The sequence below is a fragment of the Neofelis nebulosa genome, chromosome 5 (assembly GCF_028018385.1).
Source record: "Neofelis nebulosa isolate mNeoNeb1 chromosome 5, mNeoNeb1.pri, whole genome shotgun sequence".
Classification (NCBI taxonomy): Eukaryota; Metazoa; Chordata; class Mammalia; order Carnivora; family Felidae; genus Neofelis; species Neofelis nebulosa.
In genome coordinates this window covers 1932428-1949874 of record NC_080786.1, presented here as the reverse complement: position 1 = coordinate 1949874, position 17447 = coordinate 1932428, and the positions used below count along the sequence as shown (strand labels likewise).

General features: G+C 40.4%; 1 protein-coding gene across 5 annotated transcripts in view; it reads left to right on the top strand.

Moving 5' to 3' along the window:
* Positions 1 to 17447, top strand: part of FBXL2 (F-box and leucine rich repeat protein 2) — a 126033-nt gene that overhangs the window by 56145 nt on the left and 52441 nt on the right. For 4 of the 5 annotated variants that reach the window (XR_009261576.1, XM_058729274.1, XM_058729276.1 and 1 more), the window contains 5 exons: positions 4381 to 4475; positions 15279 to 15347; positions 15448 to 15543; positions 16002 to 16128; positions 16251 to 16325. Coding sequence is in view for 4 of the 5 variants with exons in the window: in XM_058729274.1 (XP_058585257.1) it covers positions 4381 to 4475; positions 15279 to 15347; positions 15448 to 15543; positions 16002 to 16128; positions 16251 to 16325 (462 nt within the window). In the remaining variant the exon portion in view is untranslated. Of the gene's footprint in view, positions 1 to 4380; positions 4476 to 15278; positions 15348 to 15428; positions 15544 to 16001; positions 16129 to 16250; positions 16326 to 17447 lie in introns of all 5 variants that reach the window. The other variant, XM_058729277.1, reaches the window with a different exon arrangement.

Below are 17447 nucleotides of genomic sequence, written 5' to 3'. Positions count from 1 at the left end.
TGATTGCAACAGTGCCCCACCCAAACATGCTGACACGTGATTCCCCTTCAGACCGATAATCTCTAGATCTTTGTTCATTGTGTTTACTTAGTGATGTTGAGAAGCACATTAGATTCCAAAAATTGCGGTCATTTATGCTGGCCAAGGGAGAGTCATTGTTTTTTTTACAATTTGCAAATTATGCATTCTTACTCTTGGTTCTTATTGTCCCCTCAGTGTTCTTTGATGATTTTTCCAAACTGTACAACCTTTTGAAAGCACACTTAAAACATTTACGTCCAGAGCTTTAAAAATGCTATTTCAAGTGAGTGGCACTACCTTATGCATTATTTGATTTCAGAATTTTAGCTGATGGCTGACTGCCGTTCTATAAACACATTGCAGAAATATTTAAGAGTACGTACTTCCACTGAAGAGAGACTAGCTTACGGCTCACCAGTTATGTAAAACATTACTTGTGAAAACTTGAAACAGTTGGTACCAGGGTTTCAGTCTAGTCTAACACTATTTAGTCACCCTTGCGGGCTAGCAATTTGAACCCAGATTGGATTCAAGTGTTGGGGCCCCCGGTATTGTCTAAATAGGACCCGTTGGATACTCACCCTGGGAAGCATTCCATGGATAAGCCAATCATCTCAAATTTATTTGGGACGAAAATGACGATTTATGGATATGTTGAAAGACAGAGAAGGTACCAAGGTTCCGGATTAATAGGTTAACAGTACTTACTGTGTGCCTGGCACTATTTAAGCAACTTACATATGTTCATTTAATCTCCTCAGAAACACCACATTGAAGAAGCCGAGGCACAAAATGTTTGAGTGACTTACCCAAGGTCATTCACTTAGTAAGAGGACAGTAGTCACCTTGAACACGATGGATTACGTGATGTCATGTTTTAGAGAAAAGGCAGACTAGAGTGCCCAGAAGGCACGTGTGCTTCGGCGCCTTTCCTTCAGCATCACTCTTTCCTGAATAAGTGTTGTTTCCCTGATGTTTAGGCATTTTCCGTGCCTTTGAAAGTTGGATATTCTTGTGCCATTGGATTCTACCAGCCAAAAGTGAGGAATAACCGAGTAGCATGCTCACCTAACAATTACAACTCCGAAGGTCCCTCCATTTAGGCTTTGTTTCTCTCTAAATCCCTTCATTCCAAAACCCACACCTACAACATACTATCTAAATGGATAACATACAGCCATTGACTTGACTTTTGCATTCAGGAAGAAGTTGCTCATTTTTTCCTCTTAGTTGGAAACCGCGGAGTAGAAAATTCTGAATATAATTTTTTTTATTCCAGTACAAAAGCCTTTCCTCCAAAGAAAGGAAGAATAGAAAGCTCATATAAATGTAACTAAATTTAAATGGAGAAAAACATGTTGTGTGCTCCATTTGCCGACATTGGTATGGAGGGGTTTTTGCTGTCTTATTCTGTACTTAAATATTTATTTATCTTGGACTTCCAAGTCATAATCTGTTTTTCCCTCTAAAGACAGAGATTTGTTAACTCTTAAGAAAGCATAAATAAAGCTGCTAGCAATACCGAAGTTTAGATTTCCATCTTTTAAAAAAAAAATTTTTATTGTTTAAATTCAAGTTAGTTAACATACAGTGTAGTATTGGTTTCAGGAGTAGAATTTAGTGATTCATCACTTATGTACAACACCCAGTGCTCGCTCGTCCCAACAAGTGCTCTCATTAATGCCCATCATCCGTTTAGCCCATCCCCCACCCACCACCCCTCCAGCAACCCTCAGTTTGTCCTCTACTTAGGAGTCTCCCCCTCCCTGTTTTTATCTTATTTTTCCTTCCCTCCCCCTATTTCATCTGTTGCGTTCCTTAAATTCCACATATGAGCAAAATCATATTTCATTTTTCTTTGCCTGACTTATTTTGCTTAGGATAATACACTTTAGTTCCATCTACATTGTTGCAGATGGCAAGATCTCATTCTTTTTCATCACCGAGTGTATTCCATTGTGTATGTATCTATATCTATATATCTATCTATATATACATATACCACATCTTCTTTATCTATTCATCAGTTAGCCAGGTAACAACATATGTGAGCCCTATTCCTGTGATCCTGTGGTTTGATGAGATCTAGTGAATTGTTAGTGCTTACAGTTCAGGGCCCAGATTGCTATTTTATATAGTAAGGATAATAGTGTTTTTTTAGAAACCCCAATGGCCCTTTTTTCGGTATTTTCTACCTCATAGAGGTAGTACTTACGCGGGGTACACGGCCTTTAGAATCACATAAACATGTTAGAACCCTAACTCTACTACTCACTAAAGTGTAACCTTGGCGATGTAAACATTTACTTTCTTTATTTGCAAAATGAAGGTAATAGATCCAGTCTGCATTAGGATTCTCCAGAGAAACAGCCACTAGTGTGTGTGTGTGTGTGTGTGTGTGTGTGTGTGTGTGTGTATGTAGCTACATAGATTTAGCGTAAGGAATCGGGTCAGGCGATGATGGAGGCTGAGAAGTCCCAAGATCGGCAGTTGGGAAGCAGGAGGCCCAGGAGAGCTGACGTGTAGTTCCAATCTGGGTCTTAAGACCTGTGAACCAGCAGAGCTGATGTGGGAAATTCCAGTCTGAGAGCTGACAGCTTCCAGACCTAAGAAGAGCTGAGGTTTCCCCCGAGTTCCAAGGCCAGAAAAGACCAGTGTCTCAGCTCAAGCAGTCAGGCAGGAGGAGGAGTTACCTTTTACTCAGCCTTTTTGATTCCATTCAGGTCTTCAGTTGATTGGATGAGGTCCACCCACACTAGGAAGGGCAATCTGCTTTACTCCCTCCACTGATCCAAATATTAATCTAATCCAGAAGTGCCCTCACAGAGATACACAGAATACTGTTTGGCCAGCGATCTGGGCATCCCGTGGCCCAGTCAAGTTGGCACATAAGATGGATTAGCACAGGTTCACCCCTTATCAATGTGGCGCCCATACGCGTCTCCTCAACCTGCACTTAATCTCCAAAGACCGTAATTGCGCCTAATGTGATACAAGTACCCAGCGTACAACGGAAACACACCAACTCCTTCCTTAGAGGAAGAAAGTCCTGAGTGATGTTCACTCTTCCTGGAACCCTGTACCTTAAATACCGTGATGCAGAAGTAACAACAGTTAAATACCATGGTTTGGTGGCAATACATCTTATTTTACATAAGGGAATAGGAGGGGAAAGAAAACAAACGTGGGGCGCCTGGGTGGCTCAGTCAGTTAAATGTCTTACTTTCAGCTCGGGTCACCATCTCACTGTTGGGGGACTGAGCCCCACGTCAGGCTCCGTGCTGGGCACGGAGCCTGCTCAAGATTCTCTCTCCCCCTCTCCTTCTGCCCCTCCCCCACTCACACTCTCTCTCTTAAAAAAAAAAGTATTATCTCTACACACACACACGCGCACACACGCACACACACTCTCATAACAAAATAGGGAGAAACACTCATGACAATTGCAGTTTTCATTTCTGGAATTGGTCGCATGGTGGTCCTTGGTGTTTACAACTACCTTCTTTCACTGCACGTTCTGTGCTCCCTTTATCTCCAGCAGGCCCCCCAGCTAGTCATGGTTCGTTACTATGGTACTTTCTGAAGTGTATGGGTCATTGGTCGTTCCACCTAGATTGACCTGTAGTCTTTTACTGGCCTGAATCACAGGGCATGGTAATGCTAAGAGAGATTCCTAAGGGATCTTCTGTATTCCAGACACATTCTTCATGGTCTCCATTGTCGAGTAGTAGCCCGTGAGGTTGTCGTGAATATCAGATGAGTCGTAATACGTACAAGGAAGTGTTAAAATCGTGCCTGAAAAAGTGAAAGTGTTAATCGATGTTCATTTTTTTTCCCCTTTAACGTATCTGCCAGCCCGAGTTCCTTTTTCAAAGGAAACGTGTTTACATAGGGATTTCTAAGAAGAATGCGGGGGAGCTTTTATGATACATCTTCAGACTTCTAGTGCCGTAATATTCGGCTACAACAAAGTTTGGTGTTTTTTGGAGCAACGTTGTTGTAGACCCCTGCTCAGCACCCAGTGTTCCCATAGCTGACCTCACAAAGCCTGGTCATCGGTGGAGTAGCCGTGAGCCCTGTAAGGGGAGGCCTAGCTCCGGGGCTAAAACTTCCAAAACATAGTGCACGGATTTTTTTGTTTTTTTTTTTTAATATTTAACGCTTTAATTGAAACTATTTCTCCATGCCTGCAGCTCCTTTATACGCTAGGAACAAGGTGGGGTGTTGGAAGAATGTTCCGAAATAGCTTCTTTTATGCCCGGGAAAATTCGATTCCGTTTCTAAATTTCAGGTTATTATGCCATTGCAGCATAAGCAGCATGAAACTTAAGATGTTTTTCCCGACTTTCTTGATTCAAGGGTCGAGTAGTGGAAAATATCTCCAAGCGATGCGGTGGGTTCCTGAGGAAGCTCAGCCTGCGGGGTTGCATCGGTGTTGGGGACTCCTCCTTGAAGTAAGTTGGATCCACAGTGATTCACTCTGTGGTGGCAGCTCGTAGCCGACTTGCCATCAGCAAGAACAAACCAAGCATATTAAGTGCTCTTCTGTGACGTCGTTTCTGTGGTAATTTGTGTAGAATAATAAAAGAACCGTAAGTTTGGAATCCTCCGGCCTGGGTTAGGGATGTGGCCTGAGGACGCATTATTTCACCTCGCTGGGGATTGCTCTCTCTTCTGCAAAGCGAAGGCAGCTGTGGTTCCTGCGTGACACTGTCACGGGCATCACTCGAAACAGCACGCACGAAGGGCCTGGGGCACGATGATACGATGGTTCGCCTCTGTTCCCTTCTTCACTTCCCCTTCCTTGCTAGCTTCATCTTCATGAAAGTGACCACCTTTTTGTGTATTCTCCTACTTGGCAAAATAATTCTTTCAGAAGCGTCCTGCACATAACCTGGAATTCTGCATGCTCCTAAAAGGGTGTGATTACCACAGTCTTTTTATTATAGTTAACCCAAACACATGCTTGCCCACCTCTTGCTGGGTAGCCATTATTTATTGGAAATGTTAGCAATCCGCTGTTAAGGGCACCTGCTTTTCTGGAGACAAGACATAATTAAAGCCTTTATGTTTTTATCCTTGTGGCCTCTACTGTTGTTTGAGGTTGGCTACATTAGAATACACACTGCCCCCTAGAACCTTGGGACGGACTTTGTCTCTCATAGACCTAAGCATCACCCCCATGTACGTCAGTCGCAACTGCCGGTGAGAACGTGCAGTAAAATTACAGGTGGCGTAATTTGTCATTGAAACATCTGCTGCACCATTGCTAGGAAAATTGACTCATAACATGTTTTTAAATGTTTATGTATTTATTTTGAGAGAGACAGCACAAGCGGGGGGGGGGGAGGGGCAGAGAGAAAGGGAGAGAGAGACTCCCAAGCAGGCTCTACACCATCAGCACAGGGCTCGACTTGGGGCTTGATCTCAAGAACGATGAAATCATGACCTGAGCCAAAGTCAGGAGTCAGGTGCTTAACTGACTGAGCCATGCAGGTGCCCCCCGTTCATACTATATTTTAAGGATCATAATACTCCCTTTAAATGTTATGGAACAAAGTGTTTTGTTTTTTTTTTAATCAAGAAATTCAGGTCATGAGGCCAAATTTTCTGCTACTTCGAAAGTTTTGTAAACTGATGGAATAGATTAGTTCTATTTTAATATGGAGCTTCAATGTACCAAATAGGTCCTAAGATAATTGGTAGTAGAGAACATAAGTTTAATAGTGGTTCCATTAAAAAAAACAAATGTGGGGGCGCCTGGGTGGCTCAGTCAGTTAAGCGTCCGACTTCGGCTCAGGTCACGATCTTGCGGTCCGTGAGTTCGAGCCCCACGTCGGGCTCTGGGCTGATGGCTCAGAGCCTGGAGCCTGCTTCCGATTCTGTGTCTCCCTCTCTCTCTGCCCCTCCCCGTTCATGCTCTGTCTCCCTCTGTCTCAAAAATAAATAAACTTAAAAAAAAATAATAAAACAAAACAAAAAAAACAAATGTGAAGATGTGGATTATAGATAAGGAATATCAAAGAAATATATTCTTACCTTGGCAATTAGAATAAAGCCATATACACTAGCAAAACTATCCTGTGAGACTGAGAATATTATTGGTTTACCATAATTTTTATAGTAAAAGTCTATGTTAATATCTCATACATCTTTAATATGTGAGACCAGATTACTGTGAGAAAAACTGACAAGCATAATCCCAGAATTATGACTCGGAAAGAATTTTGTTATGTCTCTGGGTTTTTTTTTTTCATTAAAAAAATTTTTTTTGACATTTGTTTATTTTTGAAAGACAGAGAGAGAGAGAGTATGAGCAGGGGAGGGGCAGAGAAAGAGGGAGACACAGAATCTGAAGCAGGCTTCAGGCTCTGAGCTGTCAGCACAGAGCCCGATGCAGGGCTCAAACTCACGAACCATGAGATCATGACCTGAGTGGAAGTCGGACATTTAACCGACTGAGCCACCCAGGCACCCCTCCAGTTTTTTCTTGTAATGACCTAGAGCTAGCCTTGGCATCTACTCTGTTCCACATATGTAGTGTTGTTTTTGATGGAGGGAGGCTATTCGTTTGCAAATGTTTATTGAGCCCGACTACGCCAGGCACTGATCTAGGGAATGGAGATACAGTAATAATCAAAATAGATTAAAACCCCAGTACTAATAATCTTACATGTATGCTGTCTGTAACTCTTGCTCCATCATTATATATGAAGTCCTGGGGATTTTTAACAGGTTTATTGAGATGTAATTGAGATACAATAAACTGTATGTACTTGAAGGGTACAATTTGATCATTTTAGGCATATGTATATACCCATAAAACCAACACTGTAATCAAAATAATGAACATTGCATGTCCCACGAACGTTTCCTCATGTGCCTTTATAATCCCTCCCTCCCTCCTACCCTGTGTCTGTCCCACTGCTAGGCAGCCACCGATCTGCTTTCTGTTGCTATAGGTTAGTTTGAATTTTCAAAAGCTTAACTAATTATCCAGTATGTACTCCTTTTTGCCTGGCCTCTTCCACTCAACATCATTGTTTTGAGATCCACCCGTGTGGTTGTATGTATCAGTAATTCATTCTTTTTTATTGCTGAATAGTGATCCATTTAATGGATATAATACCATCTATTAATTTCTCATTTGGGTTCTTTCCAGTTTGCAGCCATTACATATAAAGCTGCTATGAACATTTGTGTATAAGACTTCGTATGTCATATATGTTCATTTCTCTTGGGTAAATACCTAGGATTAGCTAGATCATTTGGTGGGTGTGTGTTTAACTTTTTAAACCTTTCAAACTGTTTCCCAAAAGGATTATACCATTTTGTATTCCCACCAGAAGTGTGTGGTACTTCCAGTCCCTCCCCCACCTTGTCAACATTTGGTAGGTCAGTCTTTTTAATTTTAGCCTTTCTGATAGATAGATATGTGTAGTGGTATTTCATGGTGGTTTTAATTTGTATTTCTAATGATTAATGTTGTTGAGCATCTTTTTTTAAAGTTTATTTCTTTATTTTGACAGAGAGAGAGCACGAGCAGGGGAGGGACAAAGGAGGGAGGGAAAGAGAGAGAGAAAGAGGGAGAGAGAAAGCGCATGTGAGAGTGGGAGAAGGGCAGAAGGAGAGAGAGAGTCCCAAGCAGGCTCCACACTGTCAGCGTGGAACCAGACATGGGGCTCAAACTTACGAACTGTGAGATCACGACCTCAGCCAAAATTGAGAGTCAGATACTTAACCGACTGAGCCACCCAGGCACCCCGAGTATTTTTTTATGTACTTTTGCTATCCACATACTTTCTTTTCTTTTTTTGAGAGGTAGTGAGAGTGCATGAGTGGATGAGAGGGGCAGAGGCAGAGAGATAATCTTAAGCAGGCTCTACACTCAGCATGGAGCCAGACACGGGGCTCGATCCCATGACCCTGGGATTATGACCTGAACCGAAATCAAGAGTCAGATGCTGAATTGACTGATCCACCCAGGAGCCCCTATCCACGTATTTTCTTTGCTGAAATATCTGTTCGAATGTGGGTTTTTTGCCCTTTTTGTTCATTGGATTGTTTTTTGTCTTACCATTGAATTTTGAGAATTTTATCAGATTTGTATTTTGTAAATGTTTTCTTCCAGTCTGTGGTTTATCTTTGTATTCTCTTACCTGTTTTTTGAAGAGAAGTTTTTCATTTTAATGAAATTCAACTTATCAATTTTTGTCAATGATATATGAGATCTTTGCCTAACCCAGAGTCATAAAGATTTTCTCCTGTGTTTCTAGAGGTTGGTAGTTTAGATCTATGATCCATTTTGAGTTGATTTTTGTATATGGTGTGAGGTATAAATTGAAATTCATTTTTTGCATATGATGTTTGGTTATTCTAACACCGTATGTTGAAATGACCACTGTTTCTGCACTTCATTGCCTTGGCACCTTTGTTGAAAATCAGTTGTCCAAATAACTGTGGGACTATTTTTATACTCTCTATATTTTCCATTGATCTATTTGTCTGTCTTTATACCAAACCACACTGTCTGGATTAACTGCAGCTTTATAAGTTTGAAATCAAATAGTGTTTTTCCTCCAACTTTGTTCTTTTCAAAATTGTTTTGCCGTTCTAGATTGCATTTTCATATAAACTATAGAATCAGCTTGTCAATTTCTACAAAAAAAATCTTGCTGGGATCATGATTTAGGATGATGCTGAATTCATAGATCAATTTGGGGAGAACTGACATCTTAACAATGTTGAGTCTCCCAACTCATGAACGTGGTATATCTCTCCATATAGTTAGGTGTGTTAAAATTTCTTTCAGCATGTTTTACAGTTTTCAGTAGAACAATTATACACATACTTTGTCATATTTATCTGTGTTATGAAATATTATAAGTAGTGTTTTTTATTTCAGTTTTTGATTCTTCTTTGTTAGCAAACAGAAATACTATTCATTTTTGTACATTGATTGTTTGTCCTTCAGCCTTAATAGACTCTGTTTTAGTAGCTTTTTGTTTGTTACTTTGGATTTTCTGCATAAACAGGAGTCATGTCACCTATCATCAAAGATAGTTTTTCTTCTTTGTTTCCAATCAGTGCCTTTTCTTATTCTTGCCTTATTGCACTGGCTAGAATCTCTAGTACACTGTTGAATAGAAATAGTGAAAACAGACATCCTAGCCAGTTCATGACCTTAGGGAGAAGGCATCCAAATATGGTGTTAGTTCTAGATTTTTTTGCTGATGATCATCAAATTGGGGAAATTTTCTTCTATTTCTAGTTGGCTGAGGGTTTTTCTTTTCAGTTGAGTGTGGATGTTAGATTTTGTCAAGTCCTTTTTCTGTGTCTTTTAGATTATTGTGTGGTTTTACCTGTTTAGTTACCATGGTGAATTACATTGGCTGATTTTTTTTTTTTTAGTATTTATTTATTTTTAATTTTATTTTTAATTTTTTTAAATTTACATCCAAATTAGTTAGCATATAGTAAAACAATGATTTCAGGAGTAGATTCCTTAGTGTCCCTTACCCATTTAGCCCATCCCCCCTCCCACAACCCCTCCAGTAACCCTCTGTTTGTTCTCCATATTTATGAGTCTCTTATGTTTTGTCCCCCTCCCTGATTTTATGTTATTTTTGTTTCCCTTCCCTGATGTTCATCTGTTTTGTCTCTTAAAGTTATCATATGAGTGGAGTCATATGATATTTGTCTTTCTCTAATTTCACTTAGCATAATACCCTCCAGTTCCATCCACATAGTTGCAAATGGCAAGATTTCATTCTTTTTGGTTGCCGAGTAATACTCCATTGTGTGTGTGTGTGTGTGTGTGTGTGTGTGTGTGTGTGTGTGTGTGTATACCACAGTTTCTTTATCCATTCATCTGTTGATGGACATTTGGACTCTCTTCATACTTTGGCCGTTGTTGATAGTGCTGCTATAAACATGGGTTGATTTTTTAATGTTAAACCAACCTTCCATCCCTTTGATAAACAACAATGTGAGTCATCATGTATTATATTATTTACATATTGGTGTATTCTATTTGCTAAAATTTTGTTAATTTTGTTTGCATCTATGTTCATGAGGGATATGGTTCTTTGGTTTTCTTTTCTTGGGATTTTTTGTCTGATTTGGGTATCAAGTAATACTGGCCTCATAGAATGAATTGAGAAGTGTTCCCTCCTCTTCAGGATTTTGGAAGAATTTATGTAGAATTTTATTATTTTTTTTCCTTAAATGTATGGTAGAATTCACCACTGAGGCCATCTGGGCCTGCATGTTTCTTTTTCAGGTTTTTAACTACAAATTCTGTTTATTTAGTATATGTAGAACTCTTCATGTTTTCTATTCCTTCTTGAGCAACCTTTGGTATAATTTTTATCTTTCAAAGATTTTGTCTATTTCATCCAAGTTGTTAAATTTATGGTCATAAAGTTGTTTATAATACCGTCTTATTATCATTTTATTTATATTTTTTTAAGTAAACCCTGCCCCTAACATAGGGCTGAAACTCACAACACAGAGATCAAAAGTCACATGCTCTACTGATTGAGCCAGCCAGGCACCCCCACCTTCTGATTATCATTTTACTATTTGTAAAATCTGCAGTGATACCTCCTCTCTTTATTCCTGATGTTGGTTAATTTTTTTTTTCTTTTTACTGTATGGAAGTAGTTGCGATGTCGAATCAAAGTCACAGTGACTGTACATTGCCTATTTCAATTTACATATTCTTTGGCTTTTTTATTGACATTAATAGCGTATTTTAAAGTGAAGATGCGTCGGTTTCTCTGATACATGTTTTCCCTTTTGTGTTTTCCCCCCCTGATCATTCTGGCTACAGGTTTATTAAGTTTAATGATATTCTGAAAAAACCACCTTTGGGTTTAAAAATTTTTTTTATTGTTTTCCTTTTTGCTGCCTCATTGATATACATTCTGATCTTTTATTCTCTTCTTTTGTTTACTTTGGGTTCATTTGATCTTCTTTTTTCTGGTTTCTTAACATGAAAGCTTAAGTCATTCGCTTGAGACCTATTTCCCTTTACTAGAATGGAAAGTTAGTACTATAAATTTCTCCCAAAGTACTGATTTAATAGCATTTCACAAATTTGAATTCTTTGTTTGCATTTTCATTCCATTAAAACTGTATTCTGTTTCTCTTTTGATTTCTCCTTTGACCATGGGTTATTGAGAAGTGTATTAATTAGTTTCCAGAAATCTGGCATTTCCAGATTTTTATATTATTGATTACTAATTTAATTCAATTGTGATCTGTGAATATACTTTGTATGACTTGAATCCTTTTAATTTTATTAAAACTTGTTTTGTAGCCAAGAATATGGTCTGTCTTGGTAAATGTTCATATGAACTTGAACTGCTGTGGGGTGGAGTGTTCTATAAATATCAATTAGATCAAGATGATTGAGAGTGATGGTCAAGTGTTTTATATCTTTACTGATTTGCTGACTTCTTATTTGATCGACAGTTACATTGAAATCTCTGCCTATAATTTTGTATTTGTTTCTCTTTGCAGTTCTGTCACTTTATTTCTTCATGTATTTTGAAGATCTGTTATTAGGTATATACACATTTAGGGTGCTGTGCCTTTATGATGGATTGACATTGTATCACTATCACATGGCCTTCTTTTATTTCTGGTAGTATTCTTTGCTGTGAGGTCTACGTCATCTGATATCACATAGACACTCCAGATTTCTTTGATTAGTGTTGGCATGGCATGTTTTTCTGTTCTTTTACTTTTCACTGATTTGTATCTTTATATTTAAAGTTAGTTTCTTGTAAGCAATGTATGGTTGGATGTTGCTTTTTTGATCCATTATTACAATCTCTGCTTTTTAATTTGTGTATTTAGATTATTTAAATTTAATGTGATAATTGATATGATATGGTTGGTTTTATATCTACTCTCTTGCTATTTGTTTTCTATTTGTCCCATACACTTTTTTCTTTCCCTTTCGTCTTTGTCTGCCTTTTTCTGGATTAAGAATTTGTTATGGTTCCATTTTTATCCTTTTTTGGATTAGAGCTGTAATGTGTTATTTTATAATTTAATTGTTGTTTTGGAGTTTATAACGTACATCTTGGACTTATAGTGTACCCTCAAATTATATTACATATCAATTCCAGTTTTCCTCACTCAGCCTTTATGCTATTATTGCTACACATTTTCAATCTACATATAATATAAATTCCACACTAGATTGTTAGTAGTTTTTAATAGTCAATTATTTTTTAAGAGATTTAAATAACTAAAAAATTGACTTCATATACCCAAGTAGTTACTGTTTCCAATTCTTCATTCCTTTGTGCAGATACAAATTGTCATCTAGTGTCACTCTTTTTTCTACCTAAAGACTGTTCTTTAACATTTTTTGTACCGCAGATCTGATTAATTCTTTCAGCTCTTTTTTTTTTTTTTCCTTCTTCTTCTAGTTTTGAAAGAGAGAAAGAGCACGAGTTGAATAGGGGCAGAGAGAAAGGGAGACACAGAATCTGAAGCAGGCTCCACACTGTCAGCAAAGAGCCTGAAGCAGGGCTCGAACTCACAGACTTTGAGATCGTGACCTGAGCCTAAGTCAGAGGTTTAACTGACTGAGCCACCAGGTGCCCCTCTTTCAGCTCTTCTGTGTCTGAAAAAACTTATTTTTCCTTCACTTTTGAAAAATATTTTTGCTCCGCATAGAATTTTGTTGACAGGGTTTTTTTTGTTTTCAGTATTTTAAAGATGCTGTTCCTCTGTTTTCTGGCTCTTTTGTTACCTGTGAGAAATCTTCTGTCGCCCTTATTTTTCTTTCTCTGTACATAATGTGTCTTTTTCTCTGGTTGCTTTAAGATTACTCCATCACTGCTTTTGACCAATTTGGTTACGATATGCCCTGATGTATTTTTCTTCATATTTCTTGTACTTCAAATTCTTCGAGTTTCTTGGATCTGTAGGTTTATAGTTTTCATAAATTTTGGAAAAATTTTGGCCAGTACTTCTTCAGATATCCACTACCCGCCCTCCCTAACCTCCTATTCCTTGGAGACTCCCAGTCACATGTATATTAGGTTGCTTGAAGTTGTCCCACAACTCATTCGTGTTCCGTTCTTTTTATTTTTTCTTGTTTTCTTTCCATGTTTCATTTTAGATAGTTTCTATTGCTGTGTCTTCAAGATCACCAATATTTTCTTCCACAACATCTCATCTGCTGTTAATCCCATCCAGGAAATTTTTTATCTCAGCCATTGTCTGAAAGTTTAATTTGGGTCTTTAAAAATATCTCTGATGTCTCTACATGGCATATTTAATAAACATAACTTGTTTAATCTTCAGGTAGCACCATAGAACTACATTCTACAGAACACAGTTGTAATAACTTTTAATGTCTTTGTCTGCTATCTCGAATATTTGTGTCAGTTCTGGGTCAGCTTTGATTGAAAATTTGTCCTCATTATGGTTGTGTTTTCCTTCTTCTTTGAATGCATGGCAACTTTTTGTTCAATGCCAGACATCGTGAGTTTTATTTTGGTAGCTGAATATTTTGTATTCCTATAACTGTTCTTGAGTTTTGTTCTGGACACAGTTGAGTTATTTGGACATAGTTCTCTTCAACCCCTTTTCTTTTTTAAATTTGTTAAGTTGGACTGAAGCAGTGTTTTCGTCGAGGGCTAATTGTATACCTGAAGCAATGAGTTCTCAGTGCTCTACCCAGTGTCCCACAGATTAAGATGATTTGCATTGTTGGTTTGTGGGAATGGGCACTTTCCTGACTCCGGGTAGGCTCTGGCTGTTGTTCCCTTTAATGGTTTTTAAGGATTCTTTCCCTGGCTTTGGGTGGTTTCCACATACGCATATGCTCTGATTAGTACTCTACTGAGTTCATGAGGGGAACCCTCTAAAGTTCTCTCTGCTCTAATACTCTTCTCTGATCATTCTAAGCACCTTGGTCAGACTTTGGGCTCCATATCTTCAACTTCGGCATTCCACCAGGCTCTAGCTCACTTCCATAGCACCCTACCAGGGCAGAAGGAGCAGATAAGAGTGACATGTGGTTTGAGGCCAGGTTTGGGAGACATTTGGCTACTGTATGCAAGAATCGGGACTCACCCCTAAAGATACATTGAAGCTGTATCTCAGGAAAATGCAGATGAGCGGAGCCAGTCCAAGCTGATATGTTAAAGAGTAGGTGGAGAGGAAGAGATATTTAATTTTCCACTTCTGACCTTGCTACCAACCCACAAATTATTGAGGAAGTTGCCTTTTGTGACTGAGTATTTGCACCAGTAGCTGGATGGTTCTTCATACTGATCAACCACTGACCCTATCAATGGCCAAAGATGGTTTCTCCAGGAAGGCTCTTAAATAACCAAATGACAGCATGGCACAACACAAGAACGATTCAACCCCCTTGCTTCGAACTGATTTTTCTACAAAGAGAAGTAACAAGGAGCCAGGCCTCCACCCTCAGATATCAACCCACCAAGGTGTGGGTTGAAGGAGAATTATGACCGATGCATAGTCAGTCTTAGGCTTTGCTTCTCAACGTGTAGTTCCAGAGCAGCAGCACTGGCATCACTTGGGAATTTTGTAGAAATGCAGACAGGAAGGAAGGAAAAGGAAGAAAAGGAAGAAAGAAGGGAAGGAAGGAAAAGAAGGAAGTAAAGGGAGGGAGGGAGGAAGGGAGGAAGGGAGGGAGGGAGGAAGGGAGGAAGGGAGAGAGAAAGAAAAGGAAGGGAAGGAAGGAAGGAAAGGAGAGGAAGGAAGGAAAGGAAAGAAAGAAGGAAAAAAAGAAAAAGAAAAGAAGGAAGGAAAGGAAATAAAAAAGAGAAAGAAAGAAAAGGAAGAAGGGAAGGAAGGAAAAGAAAGAAAAGAAAGGGAGGGAGACGGATGGAGGAAGGGAAGGAAAAGAAGAAAGGAAAGGAAGAGAAAGAAAAGGAAGGAAGGAAGGAAGGAAGGAAGGAAGGAAGGAAAAGAAAAAAACACAGACCGTTAAGCAGTTTGCTTAGCAGTACCGTTGAATCTGCACTGTGGGAAGAACCCCAGCTGTTTCACGTGGACATTAAAGTTTGCGGAGCACCAGTACCTAAAGTCAGCCATAATATATTGTGCTCTTAAAATTTGTGGAGAGTAAGTCTCATGTTAAATGCTCTTTGCACAATGAAACAAAATGTTTAGCTTGAGGAGCACTGTTCTAAATGTGAATGGTGACCCGCGCCCTCTAGTGGCTGTCCAGGGAGTTTTTAAATGTTTTCTCTTTTTAGGACCTTTGCACAGAACTGCCGCAACATTGAACATTTAAACCTCAATGGTTGCACCAAAATCACTGACAGGTAAGTAACGAGAGTTAGTTCGGTGGCTAATTGACCATGCGGAGAGTGAGAGGAGAGAAACATGGTTGAAAATACCTTTAGTGTGTCTGCTCTTTTCCAGCACGTGTTATAGCCTTAGCCGATTCTGTTCCAAGCTGAAACATCTGGATCTGACTTCCTGTGTGTCTATTACAAACAGCTCCTTGAAGGGGATCAGGTAAGAGTGCCCGCTTTCTGGAGAAACACCCTAACCTACGAGCATCCTGGTGTGTCTAAAACCTTTCCATCCATCTTTTTTTTTTTTTTAATTTTTCAAATGTTTATTTTTGAGAGAGAGAGAGAGAGAGACAGTGCTAGTTGGGAGGGGCAGAGGGAGAGAGGGAGACACAGAATCCGAAGCGGGCTCCAGGCCCCCAGCCATCAACACAGAGCCCGACATGGGGCTCGAACTCACTGACCATGAGATCGTGACCTGAGCCAAAGTCGGACGCTGAACTGACTGAACCCCTGGGGCGCCCCGTCTGAAACCTAGTGGTCCCATTGGAACAAGAAATAGGAGACTCGGGTCAGAGCCATTTTCTCTCCCTGAGTGGCTTGTGATTTACCGAGCTCACGCTCGGTAATCTCTCTGTGGGACGGGTTCCCCACGCGTTGCGTCGCCTCTCGTTCCCCCAGTGAGGGCTGCCGAAACCTGGAATACCTGAACCTGTCGTGGTGTGACCAGATCACGAAGGACGGCATCGAGGCGCTGGTGCGAGGTTGTCGCGGCCTGAAAGCCCTGCTCCTGAGGGGCTGCACGCAGGTACCGAGGGGCCGGCGACACACGGCGTGGGCCCCTCACCGGAGAGCTGCTGCTGGTCCCTCCTGGTTCTCCGCCGCGCCCGCAGCCGGTTCCCTCCTCTTCTGTTTTCTGTGTCCGCTCAGTTAGAAGACGAAGCCCTGAAGCACATTCAGAATTACTGCCACGAGCTCGTGAGCCTCAACCTACAGTCCTGCTCGGTAAGTGACGCGCTTCCCTGGGAGCGCCCTCCCCCGGGGTCCGCTGCGGGCCTCGCCTCTAGGCACCCAGGCAGGGGGCGGGGGGGTGGGGGTGGGGGGTCAGCACACCCTCATTTCCCAGTCTGTGTCCTCGCGCGATCTGTCGCTTTGCCACAAGATGAAAGAATGACAGTCGAAGCGAAATGGCCCATCCAGAGCCGCTGACGTTTCCCCTACAACTGGGGTCTTGGTCTGTTGTAAGATACCAGGAATTCCGTGAACCAGTCACGAACCTGAAGGAATCCCTGGTAAGGTCTCAGTGTTTTGTTTTGTTCTCTTAACTTCTAAAATGGGGAGGATGACGGTCGTCACATCTCAGTGGATGAAATGAAATGACAGATGTGACGGTGCATTGAAAGATAAAGGATAAATGCGAGATCAAGGTGTCACTTCCGTCATAGCATTAGCGTGCGAAACGCGCCTGTTGCTTCCTCACTGCCATTGTCACTGTTGACCCTTGAAGAGGCCGCGTGCTGCGTCCTGCGGGTGTCTCAAGGGGAGCATAAGTTTTGAGAAGAGTAAGAGAAATTCGTTGCGCGCGCTACTTAGTGAACGAATCATATGAGTCTTTGGAATCCTTGATGGTGGCAGATGCAAGAGAAACCGCCTTCCGGACAAATAACGACCTGACGGGCGCTGTTCAGTGTTCAGACCCTGAATTGTGTTAGGAGAGCACTGACAGGTGACTTCACGTGCAGTGTCAACGTGCGAGCAACTTGTCAATCTTTTAGTGACTTCTGCCATTTGCTATTTTCTAAAACATTTAGGGGCATGGTATAAATATATACATATATGATTTAGACGGTAGATATTTAAAGCATTAATCTGTAGAAATTCAACCAAAAATTGTTCTGTCACTTAACCGGGCAATTCCTACGAGCTCTTTATCCAATGTGATTTTTAACACGAGTTTATGAACTTTTCCTGAAAAAAACAAAATCAAATCAATGCCGGGGAGGAAAACGGAATTTTAAAGTTTCACTCCCTGTTAGTAGCACTCAGGTATGTTGAAGCTGTGCGGAGGTGACAAACACAGGTCCACCCTGTGCATCACCTTGTTTTATGTATGTATGTATGTATTTA